Source organism: Furipterus horrens, unplaced genomic scaffold (assembly GCF_987537825.1).
Source record: "Furipterus horrens unplaced genomic scaffold, mFurHor1.1.pri manual_scaffold_17, whole genome shotgun sequence".
NCBI classification, from domain to species: Eukaryota; Metazoa; Chordata; class Mammalia; order Chiroptera; family Furipteridae; genus Furipterus; species Furipterus horrens.
The window spans coordinates 107,108,645-107,126,424 of record NW_028327187.1 but is presented as its reverse complement, the minus strand read 5'-3'; the positions used below and the strand labels follow the sequence as shown (position 1 = coordinate 107,126,424).

General features: G+C 39.8%; 1 protein-coding gene and 1 long non-coding RNA gene across 4 annotated transcripts in view; one reads left to right on the top strand and one right to left on the bottom strand.

Moving 5' to 3' along the window:
- Positions 1-8,189, top strand: part of LOC149991781 (uncharacterized) — a 66,096-nt gene extending 57,907 nt beyond the window's left edge. The window contains exons 5-6 of one of the 2 annotated variants that reach the window (XR_016508638.1): positions 63-185; positions 7,647-8,189. This is a non-coding gene — a long non-coding RNA (uncharacterized LOC149991781). Of the gene's footprint in view, positions 1-62; positions 186-1,480; positions 1,705-7,646 lie in introns of those variants that run through there. The other variant, XR_016508639.1, reaches the window with a different exon arrangement.
- The window catches only part of SMPX (small muscle protein X-linked), a 48,904-nt gene that overhangs the window by 16,473 nt on the left and 14,651 nt on the right, over positions 1-17,780 (bottom strand). For both annotated transcript variants that reach the window (XM_090265107.1, XM_090265108.1), the window contains exons 3-4: positions 17,046-17,132; positions 10,859-11,008 (exon numbers count right to left, since the gene is read on the bottom strand). In XM_090265107.1, the coding sequence (XP_090121233.1) occupies positions 10,874-11,008; positions 17,046-17,132 (222 nt within the window). In that variant the 3' untranslated portion in view covers positions 10,859-10,873. The remainder of the gene's footprint in view (positions 1-10,858; positions 11,009-17,045; positions 17,133-17,780) is intronic.

Below are 17,780 nucleotides of genomic sequence, written 5' to 3'. Positions count from 1 at the left end.
GCCTATTCAAAATGCTTAGTAAAATGGTGTCTGAAATGCCTTATTTCACTTTTCCATGACAGGAAGACAACGGCAGTTTGACTCTCCGAATATTTCTTACTGGTTTTCTTCAGAAACAATATCAGCTGCAGGTTGTGAAAAATGGGACTGCAGTGCCTCCTCCAGGACAAAGAGTATACTTGCAGGTGAGAAATCTCACGAGCTGGCTTAAGCTCAAAAGGATTCATAGTAGGTGGTAACTGAAAAAGAGATCTTCCCAGATGCTTCGAATGCTTCAGTGAGCTCATATTAGTCACAATTAGTGGGTTTTCATTTTTGGTGAGCTTTTTCATCAAAAAGCTCATGGAGAAATAATGTAGAGCTATTCTTTAGAGTATTTTCTTCAAAAACCAACCAACCCCTGCCCTTGAAGAAAGGGGCAGAGGGCATCAGGAAGTTGTGGGGAAGACAGAAGGAATTCACACTTTGGATGTCAGTTTATGCCAGATGCCCCATTTGAGTAAACTCAGTCTCTTTATGGCTCTCTATCAAGATTGATATTGTCGTTCCTATTTATAAATGTGACTCAGAGTAAGTAATCAGGAGCTTGTCCAAGGACACAGACATAGCTGGAAGTGGAGGACAGGTATGTCCACTCTATCCAGCACATCCACTGCCCATTGTCATAAATCAAGTTCCTTCCAGTAGTAACAAACATGCTATGCTTAGTAATAATAATAGTTACCACTGTGCTAAGGACTTTATACACACTATGTAATTTGGTGTTTCTCAAATTCAGCACTGTTGATATTCCCTGTGGGCACTGTCCTGTGCATTGTGGGGTGTTTATAGGCATCCCTGGCCTGTACTCACTAGATGCCAACAGTACCCACTCTAAGATGTTACAACCAAAAATGTCTCCCAACATTGCTAAGCGTCCCTTAGGGTAGGGAAAACAATTACCCCCATGACGTATCATTTTTTGGAAAAAAAATGAAACAGAGCAATTATGCCATATCACAGACCAAGGGAATAGCAAAGCCAGGACATGAACCTGTGCCTTAATCACCTCAAAGTGCATTGCTCTTCAACCTTTCTTCAGTAGGATATCTGTTTTCCAACATCCTGTGTAGAAACTTCATCATCTATATTCCAAAGGCTGTGTCTTGTTTCTTCTTCATTCCTGCTGCAGCCATATGTGCTGATGTCCTTTCTCACATCCTCATTCAGCTAGCCTGTGAGGTCTTTGAGTGGGGTTGTTTTGTATCACCAACTCTAATGTCATAGTGCCTGGCATGTAGTGGGCACACAGATGTTCACTTACTAAATGAGTGAATTCATTTTGAGCTAGGCAGTAAAATGTATATTGCTTGTTAAGAATTTGGCTGTGCCTGCTACACATCAAGACAGGTCTTCTGGGGTAAAAGGAAGTGCCACCGTCCTTTCTACAGAAGACATCCAATGGCAATAGGACATGCTTGTTTTCTGATGTTTTTTCCAGCCAGGATACATGCTTCTGAGCAGCCTTGGTGCCACCTGCCTACATGAAAGTAATTCCAATCTGCCAACTGCTTAATAGAAACTTCCCTCCTTGAGAAGCCAGTTGACCATTCCCACCTGGGATTAAAGGAGTCACCACCTCACCATCTGCATAAAGCCCTAAACCAGAGGGTGTGGGATGATCAGTTCCCAGGCAGGGAGCCGTGGCAAGGGAATAAAAGTGAAATGTGCAAGTCTCAATCTGCTCCTCCTGATTCCTTCCCTTTCTCAAATGCCACAACATGTGGAGGGAGTTCAAACAAGCAGCATTGTCACGATGCTGCCAAGTCTGATTAGACAGCTTGGAATTTACTTCTCTGGTTTGCTGTGTGGGCTGCACACAGCGTGAGCGGGAATGAGAGAAAAGGCTTCATGGGTAGGAGACGGCTGTCGCATGATGACACAGAGCCGCCTGCCAAGCCCTCCCTCATCCCACTCATCCCAAGAGCAAAGGCAGGCTCTACAGAGGCCGGGTGTTCCTCTGCTGTAGTTTATCAGCATTGGACCAGGTCCCTGTCACCCCAAACACTGCCACAATCATTGCTGTTCTCTTTCCTTCTTCTCTCCCTTTCCTTCCTTTGTTTCTCTTCCTTTGCATTTCTCTCAGTCTCTCTCTCTTTCATGCCTTCTCTGACATTTAAGGACATCAATCCTTCCTTTTTTTTTTTTTACAAGACTCTTAAAAAGAGCAAGTTATCTGTGCTCCCATGCTATGTGTTGCCTATTCATCTGAACTCTGGTTTATATGCATTTCCCCAAAACTGACATCCTCAGCACCTGGTGCATAATTTATGCTTAATAAATGTTCATTGAATGAATGAATGCATGTTTGAAAGAATGAATGAATGAATGAATGGACAAATAAACCAACATGTCAGAATTATGATATCACCTCTTTGTAGAAGTGACAGTTTTGCAGTCTCTTTAGCCTTTGCTTGTTTTACCCTGACCTAACGCAGTGAAGTATTTGCAAAACGTGGAAGAATACACCTAAAAGAACATTTTTTTAAAGAACATTTTTTAAAATGCAATGGGTTATATTGATTGAAAGAACTGGCTTTTGAGTATGACAGATGATGATTTGCATCTCATCTCTGTGACTTACAAGCTGGACGAACTTGGTCAAGTTACATAAACTCTCTTGGCTTCTTTTCCCCATAAATGAAATGGGCATCATAGTATATACCCCATACAGTAGGCATGAGGAGCAAATGAAATAACATATGTGAAACATAAGACAAAGTGTCAGGCATATCATGAGTATATACTAAATGGCAGTGCTAACGATGACAATAAATACAATGGTGTTGAGGTTGGTGCTCATGATTGCTAATGCTTAACATTAATATTTTTAAAGACTTGATGAGATGCAGAGATAACCTACTACTTTCTGAAATATTTGAGATAAACAAAATAACCTACAAAAAAAAGTTGTGTTTAAGACCTAATATTATAACCCAGGAATATTCCATATAGACTTATACCATAAATATGTTTAGTTTACCAACTGACAAAAGCATCATATTTAAGAGTGCTTTATTCCTAACTCTCTGATTACTGTGAAGATATTATAAATATTGGAAAATTAATTATTATTCTCTTTTATTAATGTTTTTATTTCAGTAGAATGCAATGCATTGATTGCTTGGAAAGGAAAGTGTACAAGTTGGTCTTTTCAAGTAGATAAATCAGGGTTACTGTCAGCACTACTAACATTTGGGACTAGGTACTTCTTTGTTGCAGGAAGCTGTCCTAGGCATTGTGGGTCATCTACTAGCACCCCTGGTGTCTCCCCACTGGATTACAGTAGCTGCTCATACCTCCCCTCAGTTGTGACAACTCAAACATCAAGTTGTCTCCAGACATTGCCTCCCCCTTCCCCCTGCCAACCACTGAGATAGAGTAATGAATCCCATTGCATTGGGAGCAGGGCAAGTGCCAGCTGTAAATGTCATTTAACCGATGGAAATCTATGTGCTAGTGTACAAGGTTCTACAGAATTGGTTTCTGAGTCACCTCAGCCTTCTACCAAGATGGCTGGAGTAGATGTACTTCTCTGATCTCAGGTGTACTCCCTAAAAGCGCCCTCACCAATTCCAACTCCCCCTGAAACCATCCAGGTAGCTTCTGTGTGTTTGCTGTGGAGAGGTTCTTAAAGCAACTACCCTGATCAGCTTAAAGACCCCCCTCATGGTCACCCTCAAGAATATTTAAGGCCGCACAGGCTATAACCAGGGCCTAGAACAACAACTTTGCCAGGCAGAAAAACAAATGAATAAAACCTTGATACAATTCAGAACCACTGCAGAACCCATATTTATCCTAAACAAGTGGGGAGCAGGAAGGAAAAAAAAGAACATCACAAATTGAAAGAAATGTGGCTTCATTACAGAGTGGGAAATTTCAGAATAAAAACATTTCCTTTGAAGACAGTGAATAGAGCTTCTGTAATTGGGTCAAAGCAGGGAGTATTTCAAAATTGAGGACAAAAAATCACAGAGAAGACATCTGGAGAAGTTATTGAGTTTCTTTTTTTTTTTTTGTTAAGTTTAACTCTCTGGAAAACAATAAATATGCCCTCTGCCTTCTGGCAGAAGGAAAAGATTATGAAATCATGATAAGTCAAAGACTGTGAGAAATAAATGATCTTAATTCTGAAGGCTGCAAAGCAACATAAAAAATACTTTTATGGTAAATGTAAACTGGAAAAGATAAGAAACCATATAAGTGCTATGAATGATGCTATGTAAGAAAAAAGTAAAAGGAGAACCACTTTCCATTTACTGAGTATTTAAATTTACTCCATCCCAAGAGCTGTGCCTGGATAAAATTTTTAAAATACATCTATCTCTCTAATCCTTCACAAGTACCCTATGAGGGAAATGCTATTTTCTGCTCTTAGTGAAATGAGAAAATGGAGACAGAGCTGAAAGTTGCAAAGGTAGAAGGTAATGAGACCACGTCTTTATGACCCCAAATCCCATATTGTTAGAAATTTTGTTGTATTGCATCCCATATGTAAGCCCAGAGGAAAAGACTGGTGGGAAACTAAGTGAATATTATGCTAAAATGTCGATCTTCCGGGAGATTACTTAATTTCCCAGCTTTGATTACATTGTTATAATGTTTATATGAGTAGATTTTTTAACTTTTTGTATTTTAACATTTAAAAAGAATGATATTTTCATTCATACATGAATTTAGTCATCAGCTGTTTATGTAGACATGGATTGTTTACTCTAGGATAATCAAGGGCATGTTTCCCAAATGTGGAGTTTCTCATATTGATTTCATTGGGTGGTTATTGATTTGAGATCTTTCTTCTTTTTTAAATAGAGGAATTTACAACTCTAAATTTGCCTCTAATCACTGCTCTTGCTGCATCCCACAAATTTTGGTATGTTGTACTTTCATTTATATTTGTCTCTGAACTATTTTCTAATTGCCCTTGTGATTTCTTCTTTGGCTCATTGGTTCTTCAGGAGTGTTAAGTTCCAAAACTTATACATTTCCCAAACATCCTTCTGTTATTGACTTCTAATTTCATTGCTTTGTAATCCAAGAATGTACTTGGCATGGTTTCAAAACTTTTAAATTTATTGAGACTTGCTATGTGGCCTAACATATGGCCTGTTCTGGACAATGTGCCATGTGTACTTGAGAAGAATGTGTACTCCACTGTTGTTGGGTGGTTGTTCAGGTCTTCTATTTCTGCTATAGATTGAATGTTTATGTCTCCTTAGAATTCATATCTTGAAGCATAACCCTCAATGTAATGGTACTTGGAGGTGGGACCTTAGGGGGTTGTTTAGGTCATGAGGTGTCTTTATAAAAGAGACTCCAGAAAGCTCCATTGCCTCTTCCACCATGTAAGGACACAATGAGAAGGTGGCCATCTACGAAACAAGAAGCAAGTTCTCACCAGACACTAAATCTGCCAGAGTCTTGATATTGGACTTTCCAATCTCTGGAACTGTGAGAAATACATTTCTGTTCTTTATAAGCCACCTAGTGTATGGTATTCTCTTATAGCAGCCCAAACGGACTAAAAGTTTTCTTGTTGATCTTCTGTCTAGTTGTTCTATCCATTGTTGAAAATGGGGTATTAAAGTCTCCTGCTATGATTGTTGAACTGTGTATTTCTCCCTTTAATTCTGTCAGTGTACTTAATGTATTTGGGGGGTCTATTGTTAGGTACTATGTGCACTTTTCATCAAATATCTGAGAACATCAATTTGCCCTCCTGCCAACAGTCTCAAAATCAGCCTTTGAATCTGCAGAAATGATGGTAATGCATAAAGCTTAACACTTAAGAGTAATGAGCACCTTAAGTTCTCCTTGATCAGAGATGGCGTCTCTGTGGATCACTGATTGGTAAACATGTCTTATCTAGACATAAATGTTCTTTGAAAAATAAAGTCAGAGAATTTTTGAAAATGAAATGATTAAATGCTTTTACACATTTTAATCCCCTTTTGAGGATTATGGGTCAAACTTGACATTTTCCATAATTTTTTCATTTTTCCAGAAGAATAAAATTATTATCAAGGAATTAAAGACAAACTTCTGAGCCTTTTAATGGTTATTATCAATAAGCTTACCTTCAGCCCTTGAAAGAAAAGCTAGTCTTGCTTTGAAGCAGTAATCTCCCTGAGAATACAAGTACTTGGGAAGTCTACAAGCACACAGTCCTCAGGAACATCAGACTTGCTGTGGTCAAAGCACCAGTAACATTCTGCAGGAATACCCTGTGTGCTCAAGATATTCCCCAGCCTTTAAGGAGCTATATTCTGGCATTATAAAGAACATATAGACAAGAAAACCAATACATCACTGTGGTAAGTGTTATAACAGTATAAACAGAAGTTACTAGGGATGGGGCAGAGTGCTTGAAGAAGAAAGTACTCCTTCCCCAACAGGGCATTATAATGGTTCTTTTCAGATAGACCGGATACAGATTCAAGGCTGGTTGGCCAATGTGGTATATGGGGTAAAGACTAACGAGATCATAGAACTGCATGTGGGTACACAGGAGTTGCAGATCATTCCAACTCAATCTCACTTATTGACCTATAGCAATGTTTGTCAAAGTATTGTCCAACACCTACTACATATCCTCAAAAGACTTCCTGATACAAAAATATGAGTTTTCCTCAGTTCTTAAAGGCAAATGGAAATTAATTCCATCACTTTTATACATGGCCAAAAGCTACTAAGTGATTTATTAAGAATCGCTAAAATTTTGAAATTTCTGAAACCTCAGTTTAGTACATAATCATGAAGTCTGGCTGCCACATTACATTTGGCCATGCTGCAATGTCCAATACACAGAGGGGAGGAATTCCCGCAACTTCAGAATGACAATTTCTCTCTAGTGCCTCATCAGTCCCAAGGCTTTCAATTGCTACTATTTTTGTGTTCATTAACATAATTGTAGAATTGTTCTTATGGTTTACCTTTGTTAATCATTTTGCCTGTAATTACTGCATTACTACCACTTTGATATGTATTTTGTTCATCTCCAATTCATTATCATTGAGTTCTTCTACCACTGGAAAAAGAGAAGAAATGGTGAGGGCAGCTTGTGGCATCTTGTTTTGCTCTTCCCCAAAAGTTTAAGTATTGCCCTAGAGGAACTTTTTGGTCTCACCTAACTGGTCCATCAGTGATGTTCTGGACATACCATATATCCAGAAGCTATCTCTGAGCCTCTGTTTAAAACCACTCTGTTCCCACCACCTCCTTGAAATTACCCCTGACCCCAAATCATCATGAGTTTCTCCTCTCTTAGGTCATAACATTGTTTAGCTCAACTGCCTATGTGTTACTGGGTTGTAAACAGCTGTGGGATATCTTAAATCACTGAGCTGCTATTTATTTCTTGAATTATCTACCTTTTGAAGTATTTTATTTTATCCTTCTACCAAGACTTAAATATCCTGAGAGCAGGGACCAAGTTTGATATGTATATATCTTAGCACAGAATGAAGAAGGGGTCTATGATACAGAAGCTAGTTACAAAGGTTCTTTACTGACTACCTGTGATCTGTTATAAAGGTTGGGAGGGAGCAGAAGTGGACACAGAGTCTATTAGACACCAACCCTTAGTAGTTCTCCATGTTCTCCAGACTCCTGTTTATGAAGTCTGAGGTGGCATCTACTGCAGCTACAAGCAAACAAGTTGACAGTGGCTTCTGATAGTGGACATGAGGGATTTCTGATCATGCAACAAACACCAAGCATGGGAGCATTGGAGGGCTCTTGGTTTTCCAACATCGCCACTGGCACTGTCTCTTCATCTGGACTTGCTTAAATCACCATCTGACCACCTTAAATCACAGCCAGGAGTATCCTGAGAGGTATGTGGCTGAAACACCCTTCCTTTCCTGCCCTGTGTCTGTTTCATCCTAGATTGGGGCCCCATTTGGATTCTCCTGTGCCCCTTGGGTTTGACTTCAGTGTGTGCTGTCTCCATGTTGCCTGGTTCTGGTTCCTGATTGGGTCCAGGGAATAAGTCTTTTGCCACAAGCCATGAGTCCTGATTCCTAACTGGCTAGTCATTGGCAGTTCTGGTTCTTGTCCCATAATGTTTTTAATTGATTTCCACAAGCAATTCTAGCCATGACACAGAGAATGGAAATAATAGAAAATCTCACTTAAAAAGAGTCACTGATCTTGGATGGAAAGAGATGCTGCCCCATCTTATGTCTAAATTACTGTAATAGATATAATCTGGACTTTGAGCCTTGGATCTTGTGGTTTTCCCAGTGTTTGGCACTATGGACTTACTCAATCTTTAAACAATGAACAATCAAATCATTGAACTGTCAAATCACTGAACAATAGATGATGAGGATAGGTGACAAAGTGGTGGCCCAAGAAGGGGGAAATCAATCCAACCAGTGAAGAGCTAAATGATGTCTAGTCCAGGGTATGTATTGCTTATGAGTCCACTGAATCAGTCAACATGAAGAAGTGCTCTCCCTCTCTGACCACAAACCATGACCGTGGAAGTCTCAAAATTTGACTTATTTGCAGGAGAAGAATTGATGTAACAAAGGCAAACCAGCTTAATAGTTCTCCTACAATAAATAAAATCATACCTTGGTTTAAAGCAATGCTGTACTCATTTGGCATTCAGATCAATTACCCAGACAACTTAAATTTCCACATTCCTGTAGAATAAGGACAAATCAGCCTAAGTGGTTTTGCATTATTAGAATATGTTCAGGAGAGAAGGGTCACTAAATTCCTCTCTGAGAAAATCAAACAACAAATCAAAAGTTGTTCTGGTACATTTTCTATATTTTATTGAGTTGATATTGTTCCCTGTTACTATAACCATAGATTCAAGGCTATGAAATCATCCTGAGTGCCAGATAACACTACAAGATCATCTCGGAGCTAATTTTAAAACAGGTTTCCTTTGAGTCTTCAAAACCAAGTTCTTCTGAAACTGGAACTGGAGTTAAATTTAGGTCAACATGAATTTCATAAAAGCAAAAACCCTTTAAAGTTTGCATTAAAAATTCATGTATGTAACTGAACAGCCTTGGTTGGGTGATGATAATAAATATTACAAAAAGTTAATTTCCCTTCTCCAGGCTTTCTTACAAGAAAGTTCTGTAGCTTCATCCCAAGCATATTGGAATATTTCAGCTCAGCTTGGCAACACAAGCAGGACTGAGTATAATGATGCTCAGTCATCAGCTGGTTGCATTCTGTCATAAATAATAGCAAGCCATGCTTCGGGTCAGTTCCTGCTAATGTCACTTTGTCCTTGTCCAGGTTCCTGTGATTCATTCTATGGTCATATAATTCACTGTGTTTTATTCTTACTCCTTTGTTCTTTTATGCAACTGGGTTGAAAACACTAGATACTGTTTTGTTATTTTAACCCAAAATGGCTCTTCTCTTTGAATACACTATGAAGAAATTCTTTCAGTAGAACTAACTTGCAGATATTCTAGTAAGTCTGCATAAGTGTGGCGCAAGTAATGCTGACATTATTCATGGGGTTGTGACACAGAACATTCTGTTCTTCATTATGTCTACAGGAGAAGACATAGCAGGGCCCCACTGCTGTGCTCACTTTTATCATCCACATAGTCAGAAGACCTCACCCTAACACCCACAGAGAGTGTGAATCCTTCTATAGAGTGCAGTGGGAAGAAGGGATGAAACAGTATAACAAGTAGGTGATAGCACTGACTTTGAAGTCAGACCCTTTTGAGGATACATGATTGATGGGGAAATCAGTCTCTCTATAAGACTCATGTCAGGAATGGAAGCAATAATTGGGTATCATGAGGCTTAACAGAAACAATGGATATAATGCTCTTCACACAGTATCTGGCATATGGTAAATGATTAAATGTTTCTAGTATTCAGCACATAGAAGACAACCAATACATGTGGGTTGAATAAATGAGTGAGTGGATGAACAAATGGATGGACGATCAGCAAGATAACTTACCTGTTTTATATTCCCAGTATACATCCCTCTCCTCTAAACCTAAACTTCTGTTTAAAAATGCAATAGGCTGTGCATGGTGGGGTCCAGTATTGTTGGATAAAGCACATTTGCTGTTATTGTCTCATAGGAGACAGAGCAATGACTTGGGCCAGTTTCACCTGCCTCTGCTGGCAGAATTCCCAAACCAGTTGGCAGGTGTCAGGTCTGCAGATGCAGGACAAGGCTGAACCCTCACTAGGGGATCATTATTGAATGAATCTAATTAAAATGAAAATAAGGTCACAGGCCCTGCTTGCAGTGCCTTGGTGAGTGGCAGATATAGTTTAGAGCCTGCCCTTCCCTGGTCCACATTCAGAGTTATTACCAGGTCCTTGCGGTCCACCTCTTAACATGCAAGGGTTACTGGATTCAAGGCCTGTCTATACCCTCTTTACACCGCTAAACCTCCTCAGCTCCTTGCTCCTCTGATCCTCCACTCAGAAATAGTTCACTGCTCTTGGTGGCATCTATATGAGGAAACTGAGGCATGAAATAAGGGAAGACTGCCTGGACCTCAAGATCAAAATCTCTTCCACACCCCCTCTGATGCATCTTTCCTCTCCAAACCCTCTTTCCCCAACTAACAAGGTGACCAGAAAGAGGATGTCAGGCAAACATCCTCAATGGCTCTGTGACTGATTACAGAATGAAACAGGCCCCAAAGCTCGGCTTTACACGCCAGAAAACCTCTGCACTTGGAATACTGGTCTAAATTAAAGATCCTGATACTTAAATGCTTCTGGAATTCCAAACTCCTTTGGTGGAAGGTTTCCTTAAACCATTCTAGTGATCTTTTTGAGACAAAGGAAATAGTTTTTCACTCACCTTTTTTTCTTCCAACTACTGTTCAGCTTTAGGGACATATTTCAGTTCACTTTTAATATTCTGGATCTCCGACAGGTTGACTGCAGGTCCTGGAAGTTTCTTCGCTCCTGGAATTGGCTTCTTCTCCTCATCCGAGGTGGGAGGAGCACCCTAAAGAGAAAGGAAAGAGGGATTCAGCTCACTGAAAAAGAAGTTTGCTCTCTATGGATCATGGACATAAAAAAAATTAAAGCAAGAATAATGTCAGAGTGTAATTATAGCAGAATGACTTTTTCTAATGCTACTGAAATACCCTCAGAATTTCAGGATGTCCTGAAGTTTGTCGAGCAATGGGAAATAAAGTTGGAGAAAAAAAAAAAACAAGCAATTTTCACATGACTTAGGAAACACTAGAATACTGTTCAGTGTCTGATTACCAATAAAAATTACCACCAGTCAGAAGGATTCATGTTTCCAAGATAAGCACCTTACAGAGTCAAATTTAATTTATTACGATATGATCATAATATGCCTGGAAAGCAAAGATTTATAGAATGTTAGTGCACAGCTGGCTCTAACAAAGACTTAGTCTAATTTTCAGATTTTTGTTTGGGTGTGCACTGACTGCCTGCCTTTGTTCTAGTGACATCTCTGAGAAGCATAAACAAATTGAAACTGATATAAGCAAAACCTCTTTGAATATGGGTGGGCTAAGATGGAGCAACAGAGGAGGCCCAGCTCTTCCCTTCTACTTTGGAAAGTATTTTAAATGTCCTATCATATTATGTTTTTATTTTTATTTGTTTTTTTTTTAATTATTTGGTTTTTGTTTATTTATTTGTTTTTAGAGAGAGGGGAAAGGAGAAAGAGAGGGAGAGAAACATCACTGTGTGGTTGCCTCTCACTCGCGCCCCCAACTGGGGACCTGACGTGCAACGTAGTTATGTGCCCTGACTGGGAATCGAACCAGTGACACTTGGTTCACAGGCCAACGTTCAATCCACTGAGCCACAGTAGCCAGGGTGTTATGTTTTTATTTTGTTGCAACTTTCAGGCAGGAGCACATTCTATACTTTTTTGTGGCTCCTTCAACACTAGGTACAGAAGTTGTACCTACTTGTTGCACATACTTGTTAATTGTTATTTAGCTGCTTAACCCTGAGAATATGCCATAGCAACAAATCTATGCCTGTATGTATATACACCAGACACACATATTAACAATGACTATAATACAATAAAATCAGTTGCTGTGTGTGGCTCCTAGCGCTCCCAACTCACTACTACAGAAGAAAGCAGAAGAAAGTTGCTTGTTAGCTGTTTCCTCCAACTTGCTACAGGCCAGGAGCATATTCTCTGCAGCTTTGGAAGGAAGGTGTCGGAGGAACATTTGATCACCCATGGCAGCCAGGAGAACACGCCTCTCAGATCAGTTTTCTGCTGGGAGGGTAATTGAATGCTGCCCCCAGCTGCTTTGTCCTGAAACCATGCTGAGGTCACTCTTCCCACGGCTGCTCTTGGCCAATGGCTGAGTGACACAGGATCCTAAGGCGGGCCCATTCCTGGGAGACTTGGACTCCCCTGGGACGGACTTCAGCTCAAGAATTTTCCTCAGAGCAGCACTGTCTAAGGTGCTTCCTCCCAACCCTCTGTCTTACTCTTCTTTGCCCACATCACTGTCTGCGACACTCCCATTCTCCTTACAAGTGTTTTCCCCAACAAATATTTTGGGTCTGCTTCTTTGAGGGCCCAAACTAACACAGTCCCAACATGAGACTGGCAGAGCTCCATCTGCCCGGCCAACAACTGAGCACACCAACCCAGTTCCGGGGAAAAGGAATACGAGACCGCATGTTTGTTGCCAGCCTAATACGGCATCCCTGTAACGTGGATATTAAAGCTGCTGCTGTGCCTCCATCTGGCTCCTGCATCTAAGGCTCAGATAGTCCACACCCTAACGGGAAATGAAAAAAAGGGTTCAATATTCCCAAACTTTAACCAAGTACATGGTAGACATGTCCTCTATGGAAATATTTTTAAATCGCTTATTAGAGTGGAGGAGTAGAAATCAAAAATGTTGAGGTGCTGTTCTTTTACTAAGGGCTAATGGTTTTTTCCTAGAGTCATTTTCTTTGACTCTGCGACAGTGCTGATGAACTAGCTAACATGGTAGCTGCCCAAAATGATAAAGTAATTCAGTGTAGACTGTGGTTGTTTTAAAAATCTGGAAAATATTCCCTCCCCACCCCTGGGTCAATGTACAGAGCCATAGGATCAGCTTCCTTGCATGCACACACATTCATCATTTATAAATGCAGGTTTAGAAGCAATAATTAAAACTTCTAAACCTCCACTTGGAGGACCATGTGTTACAAAATGTTCTTTGCTAAGCTTTTGAAAAGAAATTTTAAACAAGGCTATAAAGTGTTTAGGTTTCTTAAATATCTGTAGCAGTGAAATGAAAAATGTTTCCTCACTTACAAATGTTCTCATGGTTTTTAGGTGAGTAAATCTTAATAAAGAAGCATGAAAGAGAAAAATGTTTCCAATTCCTTCTCTTAAGTTCCAAGGTAAGTCACATTCACTGTCTTTGTAATATCAAAATGTGCTGTATTGACACATTTAACACCTAAAGCCAGTGTGTCTGTGTGTGAAGGTTTATTATGTGAATATACACAAATATAGGATGATAGCACTTAATACTAGTCACTTTCCTCTCAAGTTATTAAAACTTCAGTGCACTGTGATTTTTCTTTATCAAGGTAAGACCTTTAGCACTTGATTTGGTAAGGTGACATGTAATGAAAATTGTAAGTAGATATATTTAATAAATATATATTATGATATTAATTCAGGAAAGGAGTTAGTGGTAGTGCATATTCTTAACTGAATCTTCTTTTGTCTTTCAAAAATAATCACGATCTATGAATTTGTTATAAGAATTATAATAAATTAAGATATGAACTAACAGGGTTCCAGTTGGCTCCCTTTGACTAAAAAGTACATTTTTCTCCTTTTTATGTAAGTAAATATTTGAATTGAGAAGGAACATGGAGGACATTGTTTGATTTAGATAAAAAGAGCTGGAGAGAAGGCTTATCAGCCCCAGACCATTTCCAGTTTCAGGAATTGCTGTTGTCAAGGGAGATATTCCTTTTGGGGGTGGTGGAGTATCTGTAAAATTTGACACAATGCTGAACCATTTTCCAACTATCTGTCCTTCAAAACAAGATGTCCTGTTGGGTTTCTCCATAAACTCTCCTATGTGGAGCAATGCAGTCTGATGTGCTCCTTCAGGCCCAAACACTGAAGACTTAATAATAACAGCAAAGACCTGTACTTCTAGCTGTTCTAATTACACATACTAACTCATTTAATTCTCACATCAACCGATAAATATGGTACTGTTATTATCCCTATTTTACAGTTGAGGAAACTGAGGCACAGTGTCCTCACAGCTAGGATGTGGTGGAACCAGAATCAAATAGTGTGTTTACATCTTGTAAAGGGGCCATATGGAGAGCAAAATAATTAACAGAAAATCCCAGCATGCTATTTTCTAGATTAAAAGTGATGGCATTTCATTCAAAAGAGAGATTTGGAAGGTAGACTAATATTTGTCAATACCTTTCAAATCACTTCAAGCAAGCAACTGCCTTGTCTTATGGAAAAGGCCAGCCATTCTTGTTAGGATTTGGCTGTTAGGCACATGCCAGACTCTGGCTAGGCCAAGCAAATGGAAGGTACACTCCAGCTCTGTGAGCAGAGCAAAGGGCTCTCAGAGACAATGTGGGGCTGAAGACCCAGCCCCTGCTCACAGGCCTTGTCAGCCAGCTGAAGGCTGGTCCTAGCTTCCTACTGGGGTGCATCCTTTTCTTCACAGCTGAGATGGTATTAGGATTGAGGTGGGGGAACTACCGGCTGCGACAGAGGTAGACTTTTTGTTCAGGGATGGTATGTTATGATCTCTGCTTTACCCAGGGATTATCGTGATGAAGGCTAGGCAAGGAATCCCAAGTCTAAGAGGACAAGCAATTCCAAATTTGCAAACTAGATAATAGTAAAAAGTTTGCCTGTATGTTATTTGGAATTCAGATTCCATTTTCCCATTCAAACTATGTCAAAAAAAAAAATGTGGCTGAGGCCTCAAGAAAGCACACAAAATCCTATTACACCCACCTTATAGCCAAGCCAAGCTACCTAACTTCTCCCCTTACAGTGTTGTTTCCATGAGAAACTTATTCTACGATTCAGCCCAGAACTTTAGTCATTATATCCCACCCTTCCCTAAGATGCTACAAGTCTTGAGAGATCATTTCTACTCTTACAATAAGGGAATACAACCCCTAATTCCACTCTCCCAATCCATGAGCCCCTGGAGAAAAGTGTAGCTCAGTTCATGAAACACTCCTGGGCTTTCTGTGGATACCTCACTACTCTCCATCCTGTGAAAAATATTGGTTGGCCACTTGTATATGTGGCTGGTCATAAAGTGGTTCACAAACCAGGTTTTGGCTGATTTGTATGAGCTTTTGGCTATTTTAGAATGTGCTTGAACCATCAGACTGGGAACAAGGTAGGAGTGAGAGAGACCACACTGCTTCCCCAAGACCCTAACTGGGACACATGAAGGAGAAAGCCTTCTGTACCACAGAGGGAAACTGAAATGCAAGCCTCCAAAACAATTGTTACGTCAGTCAATTTAGTGAGAAAAGAAGGTCAATCTCCCTTCCAAATGATTGCCATGGAGGAAGCAGAGGAAGAATGTCCAATTACAAGTATAGGAAGAATTCCACTGCCTGCCCTTCTACTCACCCCCCCCATGCCTTTTTATTACAACATGCAAAATAATAGGCCCAGGAATCCTTCATGAAAATTGGTTAAACAGATAAACTGAACAATTATTTGTTGAATACCTGCTAGACTATGCCATGCCTATCATATCACCAACTCTCTCCTCACAGTGACCCTTTAAGGAATGGAGACCATATTTTGTAGACATAGACTCAGAAATACTTGACCAAAATCCCAGAGCAAGAACTCATGGTCATGAGTTAACTGAATGGCCAGGTTAGCAACATCAGAGCTGGAGATTATGTACCATAACAAAAAGGTTAGGGTTGGGTCCTTTCAACTTGTATGCTCAAAATTTTACCCATCAGCAGTGACTTAATGGCTAAAATTCCATAACTTTGTGATAGCACTCAAATACTCCATCTCCTCCTTCAAAAATCATCTTTCTGTTGACAGGAGGCTGGAACTACTAACTGGACTGTGTCAGGAATTATTTATGGAGGAAAAAAAGGTTAGATGAGGGACAACCAACAATTTATTAGTAAACTTTGAAATGATGATAGATGTTCTTTTGGGGCAATTACCAAAAATGTCACCTACAAAAGGTAAAACTGTCTTTTCACCTTTTTAAAAAGATAAAATACAGTTTTCTATCTCCTATGGCTTTATTTAATTCCATTTTCCTTGTCTTGTGCTAATGAGATGCTCCAAAACCTTAATTATGAATCAGACCTTCCAGTTTTTATTAGAAAAGTCACAATTGAGGGTGAAATATAAACATGTGGGGAAGGAACTTTTCTGTATTTATCATATTCATTATTAATTTTAGCCTCCATTTTAGAAGACCATGTATTTGTATTTGGAAGAAGGGTAAAGAATTAGAGGGAGGAAAAAGTAGAGAAATTGACAGACTCCCTTGCAAAGTACTCTTTTGCAAGGAAGTACTCAGTAATTTAATGTGCTTATTACCTGTGCTCCCACTGGGGTTCATCATTCATCAGATGCTGTACTAAACGCATCCTGTTTGGTTCAATGAAAGCTTTGGAGTGAAAACTTACCAAGCCAGTGACTGTTGTGGACCAAGAGTATCTGAGAGGCTATGCTCTGCCACCCCCCTATACACACACATGTATAAACACACACAATCAAGCAACAAACTACATGTTAAACTAATCACCTTCAATTAACTGTGCCAGGTACTTAAATTCAGCTGAAGGAAAGCAATGGCAGTGTGCTTCATGGCTGATTGAGCACGACACCCAAGGAATGTATATGCTACACATCTATTGACCCACATCCATTCATGCCCTCCCTCACCCTGGAGAGCCAGCCCTCGACATGCCTCTGCCCCACACTAGTCAGGATTTTGGAGGAGAAAAACAATGCTGAGCTCTGCCTGCTAAGTTGTCCTTACCTCCTCTGTCTCCGGAGTACATTCTTTTCTTCTTGGGGGTTGCCCAGCTCCTGGCCGAAAAGCTCCCATTGGGATATTGATATTTGCCTAAAAGGGAAAACAGGGAAGATTTAACTCAAGAAAAGTAAGAAATTGTAATAATACTCTGAGATAGTAATTATTGTCAGGAAAAATGCATCTGAAAAGTACATCTTTAAAGATTTTTACCTCAAGAAAATTGCTGTAATGACAGTACAAAAATAAGCAAAAGAAAATGTGACTTCCATTTATTACAAATTTCTGGTATTCATTCTTAGGTCTGTGCAGTGATTTTGCAATTCTCTACTCGATGAAAGAATTTGAAGAGAGTTTGTTCTGCCTGTTGCCCTCCTGTGGTGCTTAATATTATTCTCTCTCTGGGATGAGGAAGGAACACATAATGATAGGAAGGGAGGAAATAGCATCCACAGAAGCCATCCCACACCTGAGCCCTCCTTCAGGTTTCTTCAGATTTACCATGGGAGGGGAGTGATCACACCACCTAAACTGCCTCCTTCTTTCCACGATATCCTAGGGCTGTTCCAGCACTTCCTTAAGTCTCGATAACTGACAGCTTTCTGCCTTCTTCCCAACATACCATTGTGGAAAAAGAGTGCTGGAAAGTCAATCTTATTGGTATCGCAATTCATAGATACTTGTCCTTTATTAAAATAACATACTAATATCCACCTGCATTTAACCAAAAATACCTTCTAG